The sequence below is a fragment of the Wasmannia auropunctata genome, unplaced genomic scaffold (assembly GCF_000956235.1).
Source record: "Wasmannia auropunctata unplaced genomic scaffold, wasmannia.A_1.0 LD336101.1, whole genome shotgun sequence".
NCBI lineage: Eukaryota > Metazoa > Arthropoda > Insecta > Hymenoptera > Formicidae > Wasmannia > Wasmannia auropunctata.
The window spans coordinates 2,078,034-2,096,594 of NW_012026789.1; the positions used below are offsets into that span (position 1 = coordinate 2,078,034).

General features: G+C 38.4%; 2 protein-coding genes across 4 annotated transcripts; one reads left to right on the plus strand and one right to left on the minus strand.

Moving 5' to 3' along the window:
• Positions 1-7,969: 7,969 nt before the first annotated feature.
• LOC105458860 (protein shifted) lies at positions 7,970-17,277 on the plus strand. Of its 2 annotated transcripts, none has more exons than XM_011704433.1 (6): positions 7,970-8,135; positions 8,494-8,736; positions 10,565-10,756; positions 13,959-14,108; positions 16,240-16,335; positions 16,467-17,277. In XM_011704433.1, exons 1-6 carry the CDS (start codon positions 7,970-7,972, stop codon positions 16,694-16,696), a joined length of 1,077 nt encoding a protein of 358 aa, XP_011702735.1. In that variant the 3' UTR covers positions 16,697-17,277. The 2 variants fall into 2 exon arrangements, with proteins under 2 accessions (XP_011702735.1, XP_011702745.1); XM_011704443.1 differs by having other exon boundaries at positions 10,565-10,705.
• On the minus strand, positions 15,370-18,524 carry LOC105458845 (ubiquinone biosynthesis protein COQ7 homolog). 2 transcript variants are annotated; one of them, XM_011704417.1, is made up of 3 exons: positions 18,252-18,524; positions 16,027-16,189; positions 15,370-15,937 (listed from the first exon to the last, which is right to left on the minus strand). In XM_011704417.1, exons 2-3 carry the CDS (start codon positions 16,175-16,177, stop codon positions 15,507-15,509), a joined length of 582 nt encoding a protein of 193 aa, XP_011702719.1. In that variant the 5' UTR covers positions 16,178-16,189; positions 18,252-18,524; the 3' UTR covers positions 15,370-15,506. The 2 variants fall into 2 exon arrangements, with proteins under 2 accessions (XP_011702719.1, XP_011702727.1); XM_011704425.1 differs by lacking the exon at positions 18,252-18,524 and adding an exon at positions 18,057-18,234.
• Positions 18,525-18,561: the final 37 nt, after the last annotated feature.

Sequence of the window (18,561 nt, forward strand, 5' to 3'; positions counted from 1 at the left end):
CATCTTTTCGAGAAATCCTTTAAATGAGTCACCCTGGCAAGCGACTTTTTTTATTTTATTAGCGGACTCTAAACAACCCTTCTTTTAAAACGTGTATTAAAATATGATACCCTGCAACCCTAGTGGTAGGAGATTCATTGCTGAAAGCAAGAAGAAAGCGAGGTATATGATTTTTAAAAGAGTAGAATGGAAATACTTAGAAGTGCCATTCGCCACGCGATTCTTTGGGAATTCAAACAAAGGAATAATTGCTAAGGTGACGGCTGAAAAAAGTCAAGAAACATATTCAGCGCATGTGGTGCTGACAGTTTGACCAGCGTGGAAACAATTTTCATGATTTTTTCCGGAGGTATGACTTAAAAAAAAAAGAACCAACGATAACTCATCTTTCTTGATTTGACTTTGATGGAGGACCAAAACATATGTCGTACAATTCAGACATTTCAGCAGAAAGGCTAAACAGATAGATATGAAAGTATATAAAAGGAATGGAAGTTACTTACGACTCGACCCAATGCGTAATATTGGCTTATCATAATAAGAAATGACCGTTTTTGTATTATTATATGTCCGTTACGATGTTATTACATATTGACGTTGAAAAAAAAGCTTACTAATTAATTAGATAGAACATAAACCTCTAGGCGGTTGCGACGATAAAGATGATAAAGATGGGCAGATCGGCGTCACGCTCGACCGAAGAAATTACTTATGAACTCACCCGATGCGATACTACAACCTTGTAGATTTATGATATGCGTGTATATCAATGAAAATCAATGACAGGCAATATTAACGATACGCGTGAAAATCTAATGTCGCGCTACCAATAGTACAACTGTGCAATCTCTGAACTTGCAATCGGTAACTGCAGTCACATAGACAAATACAATGTAAGACCGTATTCTCGAATCGATATCTTAATGTACGACCGCTGGCAACAATAACCATGGCGAAATTGACGACATGACACGTTTCGAATCTCGATGTCCAAGTCACACATACACAACACATGCACACGAGCGCGTTTTGCATTCTTAGAGTATTTTTCTATTGCGCTAGCCTCGATATTTACCGAAATATAGCGAGATTCGTTCATTCTGCACGTTGAATACCATCAGTTAGACACGTTGAGAGCTAATGTATACATATATATATAATTATACATACATATATATGAAACTTCCAATACTTTCGCACCTCGTACGAGTAACTCGTACTACTTTCGTACGTTGTATTATTCTTTTGTATTTCTTTTCCGTTTTTTTTAATAATTTTATACTTTGTATAGCAAAAATTATTTGCGTTTTTTGCGCGATCGTATTTATAATAGACGCGCGCTTTGCGGCAGCCATCGGTCTTTCCGACTGAATTTCCGAGGTATCTCGTGTTTACCTCGACGGAGGGCGAGAATATCTACTGCTATTCTGCTTTTGATATTAGATTGCGTTAACAAGGGAAACGATTCGTGACTTATTAAAGAGTGTTCATTGTACAACGAGCACACGTCGTTACTCCAAGGGAAAAAAGTAAATGTAAAAAGCCTTGACTCTTTTTATAGCGCACTTTTATAAATGAATCTCAATTATTTTATAATATACACAAAGTGTTCATTCGATTAGCTCAATCGCGATCATCGCCACACATAATATCGACTGTCCTTATTGTTAAGTGATAGCGAGGCAACGCGAGGATGGTCTCCTTATCAAGTCCCATCGTCGATAATTAGCGTTCCTATTCACGTGTGTCTCGAACTTTCCGACACACCTCAATATTCGTCGAACATTCGTTACTTAAAGGTATTATATTACGATCGCCGTTCCAGAGCGGCTGCTATAAAAAGAGCCAACGCAAAAAGCGTTGAATCTCAATGACGTAAAAATTCCACGTGTGCCCGTTTACCGCGCGAATCCTTCATTGTATATTATGCTGATATTTACTGACGTGCCGGTGTGTTTTTCGCCGTTTATATATTACATACGCAGCTATAGAGAGTGCATTCGTACATTCTCGCGTCGCGATTTTTAGATAATTTTTCTACGAGATAAAGAGATCCGCAAAAAAGAGAAAGACAGTCCAGGGATACGGGTGACGCGCAGGGCCGTCCATCCACTCGTGGCGCTTTCGAACGATCGAATTCATATCGGAAATCACTTACGCAGAAGTTGCAAGCAATACAAAGAGGCACAACATGGCCTAACTTTCATCGCGAACATTTTCGTCCGCACCCAAGAGAGTGTAATCGCGCGCGCGTGAGATCGGATGGGCCACCCTGCACTGAATCCTCTCGTCTCCTCGTGAAGAAGCGAGGACTCGAGATCCAGATATCACTACTTTGTATGATAATTAAGCGAATAATTGTGTCTCTTAATCTTTAAGTTACTCATTCACGAACGCGATCGCATTGATACGCATCCCGATATTTGCCCGCATAACTCCCATGTCAGTAAAGTAAAAAGAAAGAGAATAAAAAACGAAAGGAAATTCACAAAAAATGTATGTATACCTACGGCAGTTCACTCCATCCGTCCAATAATTCCAATTCGTGGCGATTTCGATTGATCACACTCCCATAAAACTGATTTTATAGTACAGGTTGTTTTAGACTCGTAACTCGCGTTAGGCTTTAAAGCGCGTTCAGAGTTATTAAAATTATTATTTTAAAGTTATTAAACATTAGCTGTAATAAAAAGAACATTTTACAATTCAAGTTTGCACTTTAATTTTTTTATTATATATATATTTATATATTAAGTGAATGTAATAATTTTTTACATTGCATGTGTAATTTTATACATATAAATATATATTTATTTTATTTCTGAGATATACATATTTATAAACATTTATACGTATCATATATGTCTATAATTTATTAATATACATAGATATAGAAAATATTTATTATATCAAATATATGTAATTTTAATGTACATACGATTTTAAATACAATGCAAGTGCATTGTGTTCATCTTGTATTTCTCATTTTTGTTCACAGAATGTTCAGGTAGCTTTCAAATTTATTTATTTACTCTCGAGGACAACTACATTATTCTTAAGAATAGAATACAATCGTCGGGTTTAATTCCACTAAACGAACACAGAAATCGAGCAAGATGTGACCGATAATGCGATTATGCCGGACAGGTTTTTTGCGTCCGTGTTCTCGATCTGAGCTACTACGGGTTCTTTCTTCCTCTCCCTCGTCGCGGTTACAGACGAATAAAGGATCGAGGGAGAATAAAGGGAGGCACAATCCGAGCCGCGTCCACAGAAATATAACTGCGCTAAACGAACGCATGCATCGAACGGTAACTTTTCGATCGCTCGTAATATCATTTAGCATCGGACAAAGATAACAGCTGGAAGCTTGAGAATCCATCGTTGTCCGAAATTCACAAATTGAATTATTTGACTAAAATCTACGTCGAAAAAATTTTTACCACAGAAATACCTTCTTCTCTGCTTGACAAAAATTATAATGAAAAAATAAATATAAAAAAATAGGTGGAATTAAAAAAAGTCAAATACGTTAAATGAAGGTATATACCTATATATAAGTTCTTTCACGCGGGTTGCTACATCTTTTATATGTACTTGGCACGAAACACTTACATGTCTCTTGATTTCTACATATTTTTCAGGCAACATAAAGTCCAAAATTGGGACATGAGACATCTCTTAAAAGACGTTATCTAGACGTCTTTCAGACGTTTCTCGCAAAGATATTTTTAAAATGTCTTTTAGACATCGGTAAAACTTATGTCGCAATGTTGGACTTTATGTTGCCTGGGTTGTTATAAGTTTCGAAAAAAAAAATATGAGTATTCTCGTTAAGATAAAATCGACAGAAATTTGACTGAAGAATTCATATTTCAAGGAAAGCGCATTCAGTAAGAAAGTATTCTGCATAGCGCTTACTGAAAATTTTAGTGATAATCGGAGATTGATTTACGAAACTGATAAAATGTAAGGTAAATGTATTAGTGACTGAACATGTATCTATACCAGAACACGTACACAAAAACTTATTTTTAAATGCTTTTTCCATAATATTATAATTTAATTGTAATCTTTAAATATTTTTACAATTAAATTTTAATTACAATAAATATTGTAATAAAAAAAGTATTTGAGATTATTGATTAATCAATAATCTCAAAATTTATTAAATTAATTATTAAATTATTATTTATTATTAAATTAATAAATTTTGTGTACGTGTTCCGATAGATACATGTTCAGTCATTGGTACGTTTACCTTACTGCACAACAGTGTCTATAACCAATTTGAAGAGGAGCAATTGACGACAAACAGTCTTTCAACATCAACATAACAAATATCTACAATCTTGTTACAGAATATCTTCGATCACCGAATTTAAAAAAAAAAAAAGATTCGTATAACAATGGTACGATCCGGGTACGATTTTGTGAGTCACCGTGTCTGCCACACGAGAGGAATCCACGATGATAAAACGTACGATTGATCTCCGATCCCATACGCGTTATACATGGGCTCGCGAACTGGAAAGCCGACGAGCTATAAGAGCGTCCGCAAGCAGGCAGGCAGGCAGGCAGCGCCGGTTTATTCCTGATCGAATGTTTTTGCACGGCCGCCGCAATCCTAATTGAATTCGCTGTCGGCCGCTCTCGCGGAGCTGCACCGTGAACGGTGCGTAGAATCACGCGTCGTATATACACGAATTTACGGTTTCGTCATAAAATTGTGCGATTGCAAGGCGGGCAAAAACGAGAAATAGTAATGCCACACGAAATTCAGTTTCCTCTTATTATTATTTTTTTTTTACAGAAAAAACGAAAATGTCCCCATAAATTCCCGCGTTTCAAAAGAGTGATTCAGGTATAGTCTTACAGATTTCTCGCTAGACATTTCTGCAGTTGAGAGATGCAGATATCGAATGTTTTACGAAGATAAAATTATATCTAGAAAAATATCCGTGCGATATCTCTCGTTGATTGATATAGGAAATCACAGCACCCTGATCGATATACAACTTATGTTTCTTCATAAAATTGTTCGATTGAAAAACGAGTGAAAAAAATAGTGTCACTTCAAATTTAATTCTTTTTTTTTTTTATAGACACGAAAATATGCTTCTAAATTCTCCAGATTTGAAAGGATGATTAGAATGATATATCTTAAAAATCTCTTTTGGACTTCTTTTTGCTGCAGGACTATTTTACTAAGAGTGACAGTCGTAAAGAAGGCACGGAATGTTTTATACAAGTGAAATTGAACGTTCCTGCAGGAACGTGCGTTCAAAAAATCTGCGACGGTATATTCGGAATGTTCACGGTCGTAGTGCACGTACCGGAAGAAGAAAGACGAAGCAGGAAGAAGACGAGAGATGGGAGAGACGGAAACCTTAGCCGGAGGATAACAATGGACCACTTGTTAGCTGTGGCCCATCCCTCGACACCGGGGATACAACGGCTATACTATTGGTAATTCATTGGGGCCGCTCTTGAGGACGCGGCTATCTCGTCCGATCGGTTTAGAAATAGATCTGATCCAGTTAGTTCCGATTATCGATGAATGCAAACTTTATTATCGGTCTCGGGGAAACTGTCTCGCCTCGTCGTGAACTTTTCACGTGTCTACGCCGCAAATGAGATTCCGCGAGAATCATATATGAATTCGTGGTAACATCATCGAATGTATGTGGTAGTAGAAATATATTAAATATAAAATATATTAAAAATAAGAACTTAAAAATTATAAAATAAGAAAAATTTGTGAAATAGAAATAAGAAACGGTTTTGCCAATCACAATTATATTCAGTTTTCAAGTCATCAAATATCAACTCCCAATGTTTCCTTGATCTTTTTTTTTAATTCGTATCAATTTTTTATACGCAGAAATGTTCACAATTTCAACATTTTACGCGCCGGACAGAATAATGATGCAAGCGCATGACGTGGCGAATTTACGACACGGAAGCAAAATTCAATTGTCGACAAGATATGAGAAATGGGAGAGAGGGGAAAACATAAGAGAGATGAGCAGGAGAGACGACAGAGAACCGGCGCGATCGGACGGAAGATGTTAAAAACTGGTTCCCTCCGTCAAGATTTCTTATCACTTCTTTAGTTATAATTCGAATTTCGATTTCCGCGTATCTGTATGTACGTATATAGCTTTTGACAAAATCGTTTAAAACGATTTTCTTAAAAACGGATAGTTACGATTGTTACAAATTAATGATTCAAAAAAATTAATTTGCGTTTTATGACAAATTAATTTGTAAGCGCGATCAAGCTACGAGAAATGTAGCGAGACTTCGTAATTTTTCCCAATTTAATTAATCACGAGGAAGAAAGGAAGTAAGTGAAGAGATCACAAGTCAGGCAGATGTTTCGAAGATTAAAAATAGGAAACATTAAATTATAAAAATTGCATCATACTTTAATTGATTACGAACGAACATTCTTAAAATTTTGATGTTGCGCTTAGCATAACTTGGAATGTTTTATAAAACTTAATAAAAATAATAATTTATTTTTTTTTCATAAACTTCCAAAAATTGAACGTGTGTACGGATTCTTTTAAATGCAATTTTTAAGCATTCTTGAAATTGCAACTGATCTAAAAATCTAAATTAAAATAAATGAGAAGAAACTCATGTAGACTGACTTTAAGTCAATCGCAGTTATATTGGAGCAATATTGATTTAATTTTAAATAAATATTTCATTTACTTTTAAATCGATTTAATTACTTTCAGTCCTTATTTATTTTCACGTGTGGGTTTATATTATGATAGAACGAGATACTGCAAATATAAACTAAATCTTTATTCACCTTTTTTCTTTTGTTATTTAACATAAAATTATGAATTAATAAACTTTGAAAAGTTAATAAAATTAACGTATATAACTGAGTAAAGCTCTTTTTGAAAACGATCTATATATAACTCGCGTTCAACTTCAGAATAGAATTAGAATAGAATTCTAATCATAATTTAGAATTTTTATAATTATATATCGTGTGGTACAAAAAGCGTTTAAAGATTTAAAACACACACACATAAACATATTTTAAAATACATTTAAAAATACACGGCATAAAATTATAAATAGTATTTTACTTTGAATTTCGTTGTAAATTATAGATCGTATAGTTCGAGATAGTGAAATATAAAAAGCACGCGATGTACGGGCGCGCGGGGGGGGGGGGAAAGATATATATTGGCAAAACGGACTCCGAACACATTGTGCACGCAGCCTTAACTTGCGGCGCGTCGCTCTCGCTCCCCGGCGTGCCCCGGGTCCGTCTGCGAGATCTCTATCTCGCTCCACGGAGAGGTTTTGCTACTCGCTCCGCGTGCCTCGACTCTCATTGAGAGTCAGTCAGTCAGTCAGTCAGTCCGCCGGAGCGACGCGGTTCGCGCGCATCGTTACGCATCGCGCGCCGTTCGTAAGCGAGAGGAGAGTTCGCGCGCCTCTCTGTGTTCCTCTCTCTTCTCTCTCTCTCTCTCTCTCTCTCTCTCTTTCCCTTTTCTCTTTCTCACCCCTTCTCGCTCTCTTTCCTTCACCCTTTTTCTGTTCTCTGTTTTACCGATCAGGGGGTAGACAACCGTGCGTTGAAATCACCGCGGGATCTCCGGCATCTCCGGTCGCGGAGAGGAGACGCGCGATCGCCGCGATCGTGTCCCGTGAGCGCGCGCGCGCGCGCGCCCCGTGAAATCCGCCGATTTCACGCGTCGGATCGCCAACGGCACGCACGCCGGCACGTTGAACTACAGGGAGGCGGCCCGGGAACGTTTGCGCGTTAACCGCCAGTGCACGCGCGGCGACTGCCAGAGTAGGGGCGGCCTTCCTTCACCCGTGCTCACCCGGTGTGCGTGCAACACCTGGCGGCGGCGGCGGCGACGGCGGCGGCGGCGGCGGCAGCGGCGGCGGCGGCGGCGGCGGCACTGAGCGGGGCACGTCGCGGGCAATTATTATGCGATCGGCTGCGGCCGCCCTGGCCGCGGCGGCGGCGCTGGCCCTTCTCCTGGACGCGGCACTCGCCCGGCACCAGCACCGCTCCGGGAACCCCGGCCACTCCGGGAAGCCGTCCGGTGACATCTCCCTCTGGATTAACCAGCAACAAATCAAGATGTTTAGCGGTAGTACAGTATCACACACACTGACGTCGAGTGATCCTCTCGGATTTCTTCTCCCCTAATAGCCTGATATGTGACCCCCTTTCTTCGTACGGTCCATCGCTGCTCCGATGCTCCGCGATGCGCTCCACTTGAGATAATAATTGAGATATAAATACCTTTGATAAAGTCCGGTGCAAAAAAAAAATGTATCTGTTAGATAAATAAATAAGAAAAAAAAAGAGAGAGAGAAAGAGAGAGGAGAGTGAGAGAGAGAAATCCGACACTATTCGTGGTATCGGGCAACGCGTCGTCAGTGACGTTGGAAATTTCGTAAAAACATCAATGTAAAGTCTTGAAACTGTTTTCATGGCTAATGCAGGGCTGGCAATGGAAATATACGCGATTGCGGAAGGCCGAGTGCTCGCTTATATTTTGGATCCGGATTTTGAGAGTAAACTGCCGATGATTCCGAGCGAGGTGTCGCACGTGAACTTTACGTGGAAGTCAGGAGTAAAAAAGTACTATTACAACTTTTTTCGTTTAAAGTCGTTCGACGAGAGCATCTTGAAAACTCCATCCATCACGATTAAAAAGCAAGGACGGGTGCCTAAGAGACCGAAAGGTAAAGATTTATCTATATATATCAAATATATCTAATTGTAAGCTCTGTGAAGAAGCTAATTTTATGCGTAATAAATGATTTTATGAGAACTTGCGATTTAACAAACATTTCGAAAAGAATCCGTCGCGTGTTCAATTTTTAGAACTTTATAAAAAAAAAAGAATTATTAAGAATTATCATTTAAAGCGCTCGAATTTATATTAAGCGCAACATCACGTATGTTAATAATAAAAACGTGAAATATTTATAGAAAAGAGAAGATAATAAAATCGAGACCTCGCAAGACAGAAATATATATCGCAGCGGAGAACAAGCTTGTCGGAGCTTAAATATACGAGAGAAACGTCCGCGGTTTTTTATTCGGAATAATGGTTTACACGAGGTAAAAAAACGACCTAAGATTCGAATAATCATAAATTACGGCGAAGCGCATTCATCCGTCTTGCTCGTGTGGTTATTTTTCGCTTAGCGCCAATGAGCGTTAACGCGCTAATAGCGTTTTCGTTTGTCAGTCAATGTGTATTTGGACACTCCGTGGGCTGAATACCAAATGCCTCTAATGCACGTTTCGGCCTTTTATCGCGCGCGGTAAAATGTCATCATTTTCACGAATACGTTCGCGCCTTGGGGATGTCCTTTTGCCCACGACATCCCGCCACTTTCACGTTCTAAAATAACGAGGTCTCGCATAATGCAGACGCGATTTCAAATACGTTCGTTTCGTTATTAACTTTTATCTTTCTATGCGGCGTTGCATAAGCGCTGTCGTGCTCCCCCCCTCGCCCCCCCCCTTTCCGACGGTCCTTATTTACACAGCCAAAGGTGAAGACGCCTTTTGTCGGCGCGCGCGGCATGAAATCTACCTGATCTAAGAGAAGATATTTCTGTATAGTGCGATGTATAGAACTTCGCGTTTTCTTTTTGTCCGAAGATAATCCAGAAGATTTGGAGCAATTAAATTAATGTAACATTTGCAAGGACTAAGTTTAGCTTCAATGATTTTTTAACGATTTTTCAACGATTTTAAATACACTAAACGTAGCTCATTTAAATACATTGAAGAAAAATATCATCGACTTGTCTTGTACGATGAAAAAGAATTTGGTTAAATCCACATGAAATTGCATACATTAGGAACAATGTTATCTCGTCGCATTAACTACGAGACTATATGTTCGAGTCTGTTTACCGAATATTTCACATTTTTTAATATATCGTATTTAATCGAAGATAATTATTTCTATATTTTTAAATAAAATGTTTTATGTTTGTATATAGTTACATAACCATTTTTTTATCTTTACTCTACAGATCAATGCGTCGACAGTTTGACTGATAAAATTTGAAACATCCGTAGATTTGCGCGCAATTTCTTCTTAGATCGGATATTTACTCGCGCGATAAGATATTTTATCGAATATTTAACCGATAAAATGTCCGGTTATTTATCGTATATAAAATATACTTTTATAATTTTCTCTTAGATCGAGTAAATATTGCGTCGCGCGCCGCCGAAGAGATCGAACTGTGAGAACCGAAACTCTTACAATGGATCTGTTCTTAGTCGCGTTTTCTGAAATCAAAATAAAAATTAACGTGAAATGAATTAAACGTGCATCGTGCAAAACATGAAAACGTGAATTAAATTAAAATTTCAATAAACATTTTAATGGAATAAAAATTAAAAGTTAAAGTTAAAATGAAAAACGCGTATGTATATCGATCGAACGAGGATCGTTGGAGGGTGAAAGAAAACGGGGATGGGAGATGAGAGAAAGTTCAGCTGCGCAGCGAGCAGATCTCACCCTGATTTGTTTTTCCGTTGCAGAGTTCAGCATTCTTCTACCTTGCGCCGGCACTTCGGGCGTAGCGCAATTCGGGATCGGTCTGATGATCGAGACCCTCAAGGGGAAACCTCTAAACGGGACGCCCCTCCGTCTCAGTTTGAGAAAAGAATGCACCGTGCGCGGTGAGTGCGTCAGTCGCGGCCACGATCACCACCTCTTCACTCGCACATACAGTTCTGTATCAGCAGTAATTCATCGCCTAATTTGCTGCATGCTTTTGACCGAGATGCGGGAGAGGCAGTCGGGAACGTCCCCCTCGGCCACGGGAGTCCGCTCTCTCGGCGCCTGGATCCTCGTCCTCGCGAGGACGTTTTACGCGTCGCGTTCGCGTATACATATAAGCGCGTGAAACGCGCGCCCACGAAATCCGACGGTTCGCGCATGGTGTACCTATACATTCGTTCCGACTGCCTCTCCTCTTGTTTTTTTTTATTTTTATTTAATCGACAGCCGTGGCATGTATCCGAAATGCGCGCGTGTGAGCGCACGTTTTGATACTTTGTAAGAGAAAGATTGTCTGCCTGTACCTGCACACCCGCCTGCCGGCCGGAACGATGGGTCCGATATAATTGTGCGAGGGAGGCGCATCGAATCTCCGGGAGACGTTTATGGATGCCACGACGTTAAACGGTTGCTCCGAGCCTCGATCGTCGCGACGAAGTCCCCCCCCCTCCCCTTCCTCCCCCGCGGTCCAAACGCGGAGGGTGCCGCGATTTGTCAAGGTGTCAAAGGGAGTAGCGATTAACTTTCGACTTTGGATCTTTTCCTAAACGCCCTCGTGAAACTCGAGGCTAATTTTATATACTGGCGGCTAATTTTGTACACGCGCGTGCTCGTTTCTTCGCCACGTCGGAAAAAGGAGCATCTTGAATCTTGCAAGCGTCTAATTGAGGTAATAATTGCGGGAACGGAGGAAAATAAGAGATTTCTTTGAGAATCAATTGAGAGTCCCAAAATTCTCGCGGGTTTCTGCGAACGCGTTTGTCCCAACACGGAGAGAATTTTTTTTTTTTTAATTTACCCTGCAAATCATGTTAATTGTGGGACAATATAGTATTTAGGAAAATTTTACTGTGCACTAAAATAAATATGACAGTAGTAAAATACAGTAAAATTTATTGTAGTGCACAGTAAAATTTGCCTAAGTACTATATTGTCCCACAATTAACATGATTTGCAGGGTAAATAAAAAAAAAAATTCTCTCCGTGAACAAAACTTCGTGTGCATTCATATTATTGTGCATCGTGATGTCAAACGAAACAACGGGGAAAAGAGAGAACAAGGGATCTTTAAGATCTCGATAAATACATCTGTCATTTCTGTAATGTCGCACCTCAACGAGGCACCTCGATGGACCTCCGAATTTCGCGCATTAGTTTGGGACCCATCGCCGCTCGCAAGGTGGAAACGTGGACCGCTTTTGTGAGGCTTACCTTTTGCGTAAAAGCATTCTCGTTCAGTGCTAGATTCTATTAACGCTACCTTACAAACAGTAATATAATACAACTGTCTACATGCAATTACGTTAATTACGACTGCAAAGTATTAAGTAATGTCGATCGCTCTTCTTGCTGTATCCAGACGTATTAAATTGAGGCAAGCGTCGCTAACGGGCAAGGATCGAATGTAATTTCGGTGAGCTCTCGACCTCCACGATGCCGCGTGTATACACGTGAAATAGGACCTCGCGCCGAGCGGTTCCATTAAACGGCGTCTACAATGAGACTTACGATTTAAAATTTAAGAAAATCGACCAATCACAATTGATTATTCTTCTCACGTAAGAATATGATTAGTCAATTTTCTTAAATCTTAAGTCTCAAGTCTCATTGTAGACGCCGCGTTATATCCGCGGATAAGGATCATCGTCGCATGCACGCGGCGTCCGAACGTGAGCTCGGCGGAAATTATGTCAGCGTCAATCCTTGCTTTTCATTTCGCAACTTGGCACTTTCGCAATTAACCGTTTTATTATCTCGTCTGACGTTCGAAGGATACTCGCTTTGGCTTACATTTAAAAAAATTTTTTTTCACTCAAACACGACTACAGATCGGTCATTTTTTCCCCGTTTTTTTTTTGCGCTTGTATATTCTACATTAGCATTCATTTTTTTTTGTTTCGTCTCGCCTGGCACTTTGTTTGTTAAGCGTTAGCCAGCTCTACGCTTCCTCGAGTCATTGTTCGCCCGCGAATTATGAATTAAGTGCCTAATTGCCTACTTAATGCAAAAGAACGCACGAGTCTGCTCTGCCTCCTCGGCGTTATTCTCAGCTCTCTTAATCTCTGTGCATTCAAGTTGCTAATCATCAAGTCAAGTACGTGTTTATCCGCTATTTGAATATTTTACCTGTAAATACAACGATAAATTATTTACATTACGATTAATTATTTACATTAGTAAATAAACGAATGTCAAATTCAAAGAATTACTCAGCGTGTGCGATCGGTCGAATTTTATTATGTAAATCATGAATGAGAAAAGACTAGCAAATAACGATCCACGTGACACATAATTATTTTCATCTGAATTCAGATGGGCGTAGCGGAATACGATGATCTCGAATGTTTCGTATAATCGCCTCTGTAATAATAATGTCAATGATAATTCATAGCAGGTCGAATGTGCAAACGTGAAATAATTAAATAAACATCGAAGCTTTCTCTCTCGATAAGTAAAATTCAATTGAAAGAAAGCCACGGTTTGCATGTGCTACGGAAATGAGATTAAATATATCCACAGAATATCCATTTTTTAATCTCTTCACATAATTTCTTTAAAAAATTTAAAAATATATATATTATTTATTTTTATATATATTATTAAATGTACATTAAATTTAATATTTATATACATAATATTATTAAAACGTTTGTAATAAAACTGATTACAGATTAAAATTATTGTATATTATTCTTAATGTTAATAATCATTGTTATTTTTTTCGAATTTATTGTACATTTATTAAATTTTATTTTAGCAGATCTGTTTTTCAAATAATTCTTTTTGATAAAAAATATTTATTTAATACAAATAAGAAAATAGTTACGTTATATGAAAACATTAATACTCTTTTCATGATATGAAATATGAGATAAAAATATAATATATCGTATTGATCTCAATTCCGTGGCTTATCGTATGGTTTTTGAAAAGGAATTCGATAAAATCTGCATGAGATTGCATGCATTAGAACAATGTTATCTTATCGAATTAACTACGAGATCGTGTTCGGTTCTGTTACCGAAACATTTCTCGTTTTTAATCGTATACAAAGATAATTATTAAATGTGTATGTAAGTGTATATGTGTGTGATATGCGTGTACAGATATCGCGGTAATATCCCGTCTGTTAATTGGATTTTATTTTTACAGAGCCTAATCCTGGCCCATGCCCAGATGGTTATTTAGGGCCTCATTGTAAAAAAGCGCTTTGTTATCCGAATTGTATGAATGGCGGTAACTGCACGGCGCCAGGCGTGTGCTCGTGCCCGCCGGGATATCAAGGCCCTTACTGCGAAGGAGGTATAATAAATTACATAAATGTATGACGGAAGTTTCCAAAAGTAAAGTGAACGCTTGGAAGAGATAAATTGAGGGAATATGAAATTTTTTAATTTCATTTTAATTTTCCAAATATGTATATCGCACAGTTAAATAAAACGTTAACTTTCTCCATAGATAATTTCTTAATAGATTCGAGTGTATGCTCAAGAGTGTATATGTCTAATGTCAAGCATAGAAATTTTTTGCATAGAAAAAATTTTCAATTTTCTTTATATCTTCAAATTGCCGAGTAAATTTTGTATCTTACTTTTTGATCCCAGATAAAATGTTTTTTTTTTCAACAGATGTTCCTCCAGTTATTCAAAAAAGATGAAAAAGCGAAGATACATACAAATGTGAAATATGTTTTCGAGAATTTCCATTTTTTTCAATAGCTTTAAAAGCATGTTCCTATGTGTAGAATTGCATTGTGATGTGTAAGCGGTGAATGAGCATTACAACACATTTTCGACGAACAGTCCTTAACAGTTTTCGCAAGATTTACGACCTTTTCGCGAATAAAGTCTGAGAAGTAGGAATTTCTTTAGAACGCAGTTGTTACTGTTTGCCTTGATCTCGTATCTTCCGATTTCTATCTTCTTATAAAGTTGGACACCATTATCAGAAAAATATTTTATATCAAATGAAAAAGTGGAAAATGAGACGTAAAGCTGATTCAACAACTTAAATACAAATTTCTATGCAGAAAGTATCTTGAAATTAATTTCATAAAATGGAATAAACGCTTGAATTTCTATCGAGAAATTATATTGGGAGAGATAAGTTAATGTCTAATAGAGATAGTCAAATAATTGTCTAATAGACAAGAAATAAATTAATGATAAGTCTCATTTTTCTGATACACATATCTTGAAAATTAAAATTTTTAATTTATTTCTTTCAAGTGGATCTCACTCTCTCTTTTGGAATTTTCCTCGTACATGTAACATTATTTATACACAAGTTGATTTTCGTCAGTACATATTTTACAGTTCCACTATATAAATCCACGAAGATCCACTTGAAAATTGATTACACCAATGCTTTTATTTATTTCTAGTTAGTTTTAAATTATATCTAAATCTTTTAATTATCTCTGTCAAATAAGTTCATAAAAATAATATTTTCATGGAATTATTGCAAAGACAAATCAATTACACATTCGTAAGAAAGATCGGTGATTAAAAGATCTTCCATTGAGCTCAGGACATCCCACATATTATTAGATTAATCTGTCACGTAGAAACTCAAAATATAATTTATTACTATACAAATTACAACCCTATCTACAAGCAACAATATATATAATATATATGTGTGTATATATATATATATATATATTATCTTTAACAGTCTTGAACATTCGAAAATGCACATTTATATCACTTTGGAGATGGCGATAGCTGTCTTACAGCCACATTTAATCACGTTCGTCAGAGCTTGGTAGAACGGCGCTTGTTCGGCGCCATGGTCCATGCCCGTATCATGATGCTCCTGCTCCTCGTCGCGAAACTTCTTGATGGTCTCGAGTATCTCCTCGTCCACGCTATCGCTACTCTCCATCAACATGCGCAACTGATCGTTGTAGTGCTCGACAATGACGGTCTCCACCGCCACGGTGCACGCCATCGCCGCTCTCTCGCCCATGAGCGCGGTGCCGGCGCCGAGCGCGAACCCGGCGACATTCCACAGCGGGGTGAGGACGGTCGGTCTGACTCGGTGCTTGCGAATCAATTCCTCGAATTTGGCGCGATGTCGCTTCTCCTGGTCCCACATGTGCCGTATGGTCGGCCCGACCGCCGTCCTGCCTGCGCTTTCGTAGAAAAAACCCAATCAATATCGGAATCCTAATCTACATCTACATCTACAATCTGTGTATCATCGAGGCGAACTATACCTAGCACGGCCATTTGCCCGGCGTATATTCGGTCAGCCCCCAATTCGCCGGCGTGGTCGACCCTTATTACCGAGTCTAGCACTTTTCCAGATGCGCTCGTGGCTGCCGACGTGCTGGCCAGCCGTACTCCTAGTCCTCCGACACGCAACATTTTTCTATGTATCTAAATTTGAAAAAAAAAAAATTAGGTTTTCTTATCAAGATGGATTTCAGGTATCTGCGCGGATAAATGTTTGAACGGAGGGAAATGTGTTCAGAAGGATGTATGCGAGTGTCCAAAGGGCTACTTTGGCTTGCGCTGCGAATTCTGTGAGTACAAATAACTGAAATAACGTTCTCAAAGAACGTCTCGTCAAATCTAGAACGCTCGTAAAATCTAGAAAATTTTTAGTGTTTTAATTTTTGTTTCATGTTTGTTTTTTTTTTTGGCCTTTTTTCAGCCAAATGCGTTATTCCTTGTCTCAATGGAGGCAAATGCAAGGGCACTAACATCTGCAGATGTTCGAACGAATACAAAGGCAATCACTGCGAAATCGCAATCGCACGCACGTCGCAACGTTCAGCATGTAACAAGCCGTGTAAACATGGAACCTGTCAACCGGGCGACAAGTGCCAATGCGATATTGGCTGGCACGGAAAGTATTGCAGCAAAAACAAGCCGTGGGCTTAGAGGCTAATAAAGTATCTTCAATTATTATTCGTCACCAACTGAATTCCTTAGAAAAATGATATCGTTCTAAAATCACCAAGCGGAATTGCGACAGATTGTGTTTCGTAATATATGTATTCCGAAATTGTAACGGAGGAACGAAGATCTATGCGTTCGTAGAGAAAGAATCTCGCGGTATTAAAATGGTTCAAAGAATTTCTTGGTTTTTATCTGGCGCGGCTTTCACAAGGATTTACAAGATCCAAATCTCGATTGATAATCAGTGTGATGTAAAATCCGTAGTTTCTTAATTTACTCTGTCCCAGATGTGATATGTAAAGAGCTGCTTTATGCCATTTTACAACATTTATTATATTTAGTTAATGATACTTTTGTACTGTGTAGATGTAACAATTGTAAAAAACAAAATAGGAACAAAATATGTACTTCCTGTAATGGTTTTAGAAAGCATGACTATGAAATAATTCAGCATTGTAGTAGTGTGCCTGTGATGTACTTCTCTCCCACTATGCTAACTTTTTCTGTGTACATCTTAGTATATAGATAAATAAATGTGGTTTTATTACAAATTGTGAAAAGAGTGCCGAAATGAATGAACGCCGAAGTCAGCCCCAATAACTTTTAGCGCTTGAATACTTGTGAAATATTTAAAAAACGAGATAGGTCTAATCTCGAAAGAGTTTTTACTTACATATATAAATCAATGTTTCGGTAAAAAAATTTTAATTAAACTATTTACAAAATACTCAATAAATTTTTTTAAGACACGTTTAAGAGCAAAAACTATTCGACAGGGATGCTTCGTACAAAAACATCTTCTTCGTACTTCAAACAAACAGCAACAAGAATTAAAAAAGAATAAAAAATTAAGAAAATCATAGTTAACAATTTTTGCACTTATATTCGTTTGCAGCAACATAATTTAACAAGTCTCTACATAAATTCCACAAAAACCTTCCAGAGACGGAGACTTCTTTATGGAAGGCATGGAGCTTTCTACATCCGGAGCTCCCGTGGAATTTCACAAATATATTTTTTAATTTTTCATACATTTGAAATATAAAATAAGAAAACATGAAATAAGAAATTTGGAGTGATTTAATAAAAAACAGTATTTAACTAAAATAAAATAAAAATATATATATATAATTAAATATAAAAGAATATATGTAGAAAATGTTTCACAGATACAACAAAAGAGATAAAATATTTGTATGAAGCCATCCCCCCCCTCCCCGCTTGGAAGTACTCCAAAAAAGTCCCGTCCCTGAAATCATTAATCAAACGGTTGGAACTCCCCGTCACGTTAGATCTATCGTCGAGATAACAATACGTTAAAACAATAAAAAATCAATTTTACCTTTAACACAGTCCAGATTTCTTACGCTTGATAAATTAATCGGAATCTGGGTCAAAATTACCCTGGCTTACAGCTCGGAATTACACGTGCATGTTTATCGTCGTAAACAAAGTTACAAAGCTGTCGGAATCCTCTCCTCGACAGAGCGCGAGGCGTAAAACACATTGGACGGATAAAAAAGAGGAGAATGCGTACGTGAACGAACGACTAATCGCAGGTGTAAATCGCCAATGACGTCCTGCGAAACGAGGCGAATTGTCGAGCGGCGGAAACGGAGCCGGACGGTGGTCAGAAGATTTGACCGGATGTCGCGGAGCATGGACGTGCGGTGGCGGTGATCCCGGAGATTCTCACGTTCTCACAACACTGCAGGCTGTCGATCGTCGAGTCGAGCCGGAGTGCGGGATAGAGGTTATGGCCGTCCGACTGCCGACATTGTCGTCCGTGGCCCGCGCCGCGTACGGCAAGTGTCACGTGTCCCCCGGACCAATGGCGGCGGGCGTAC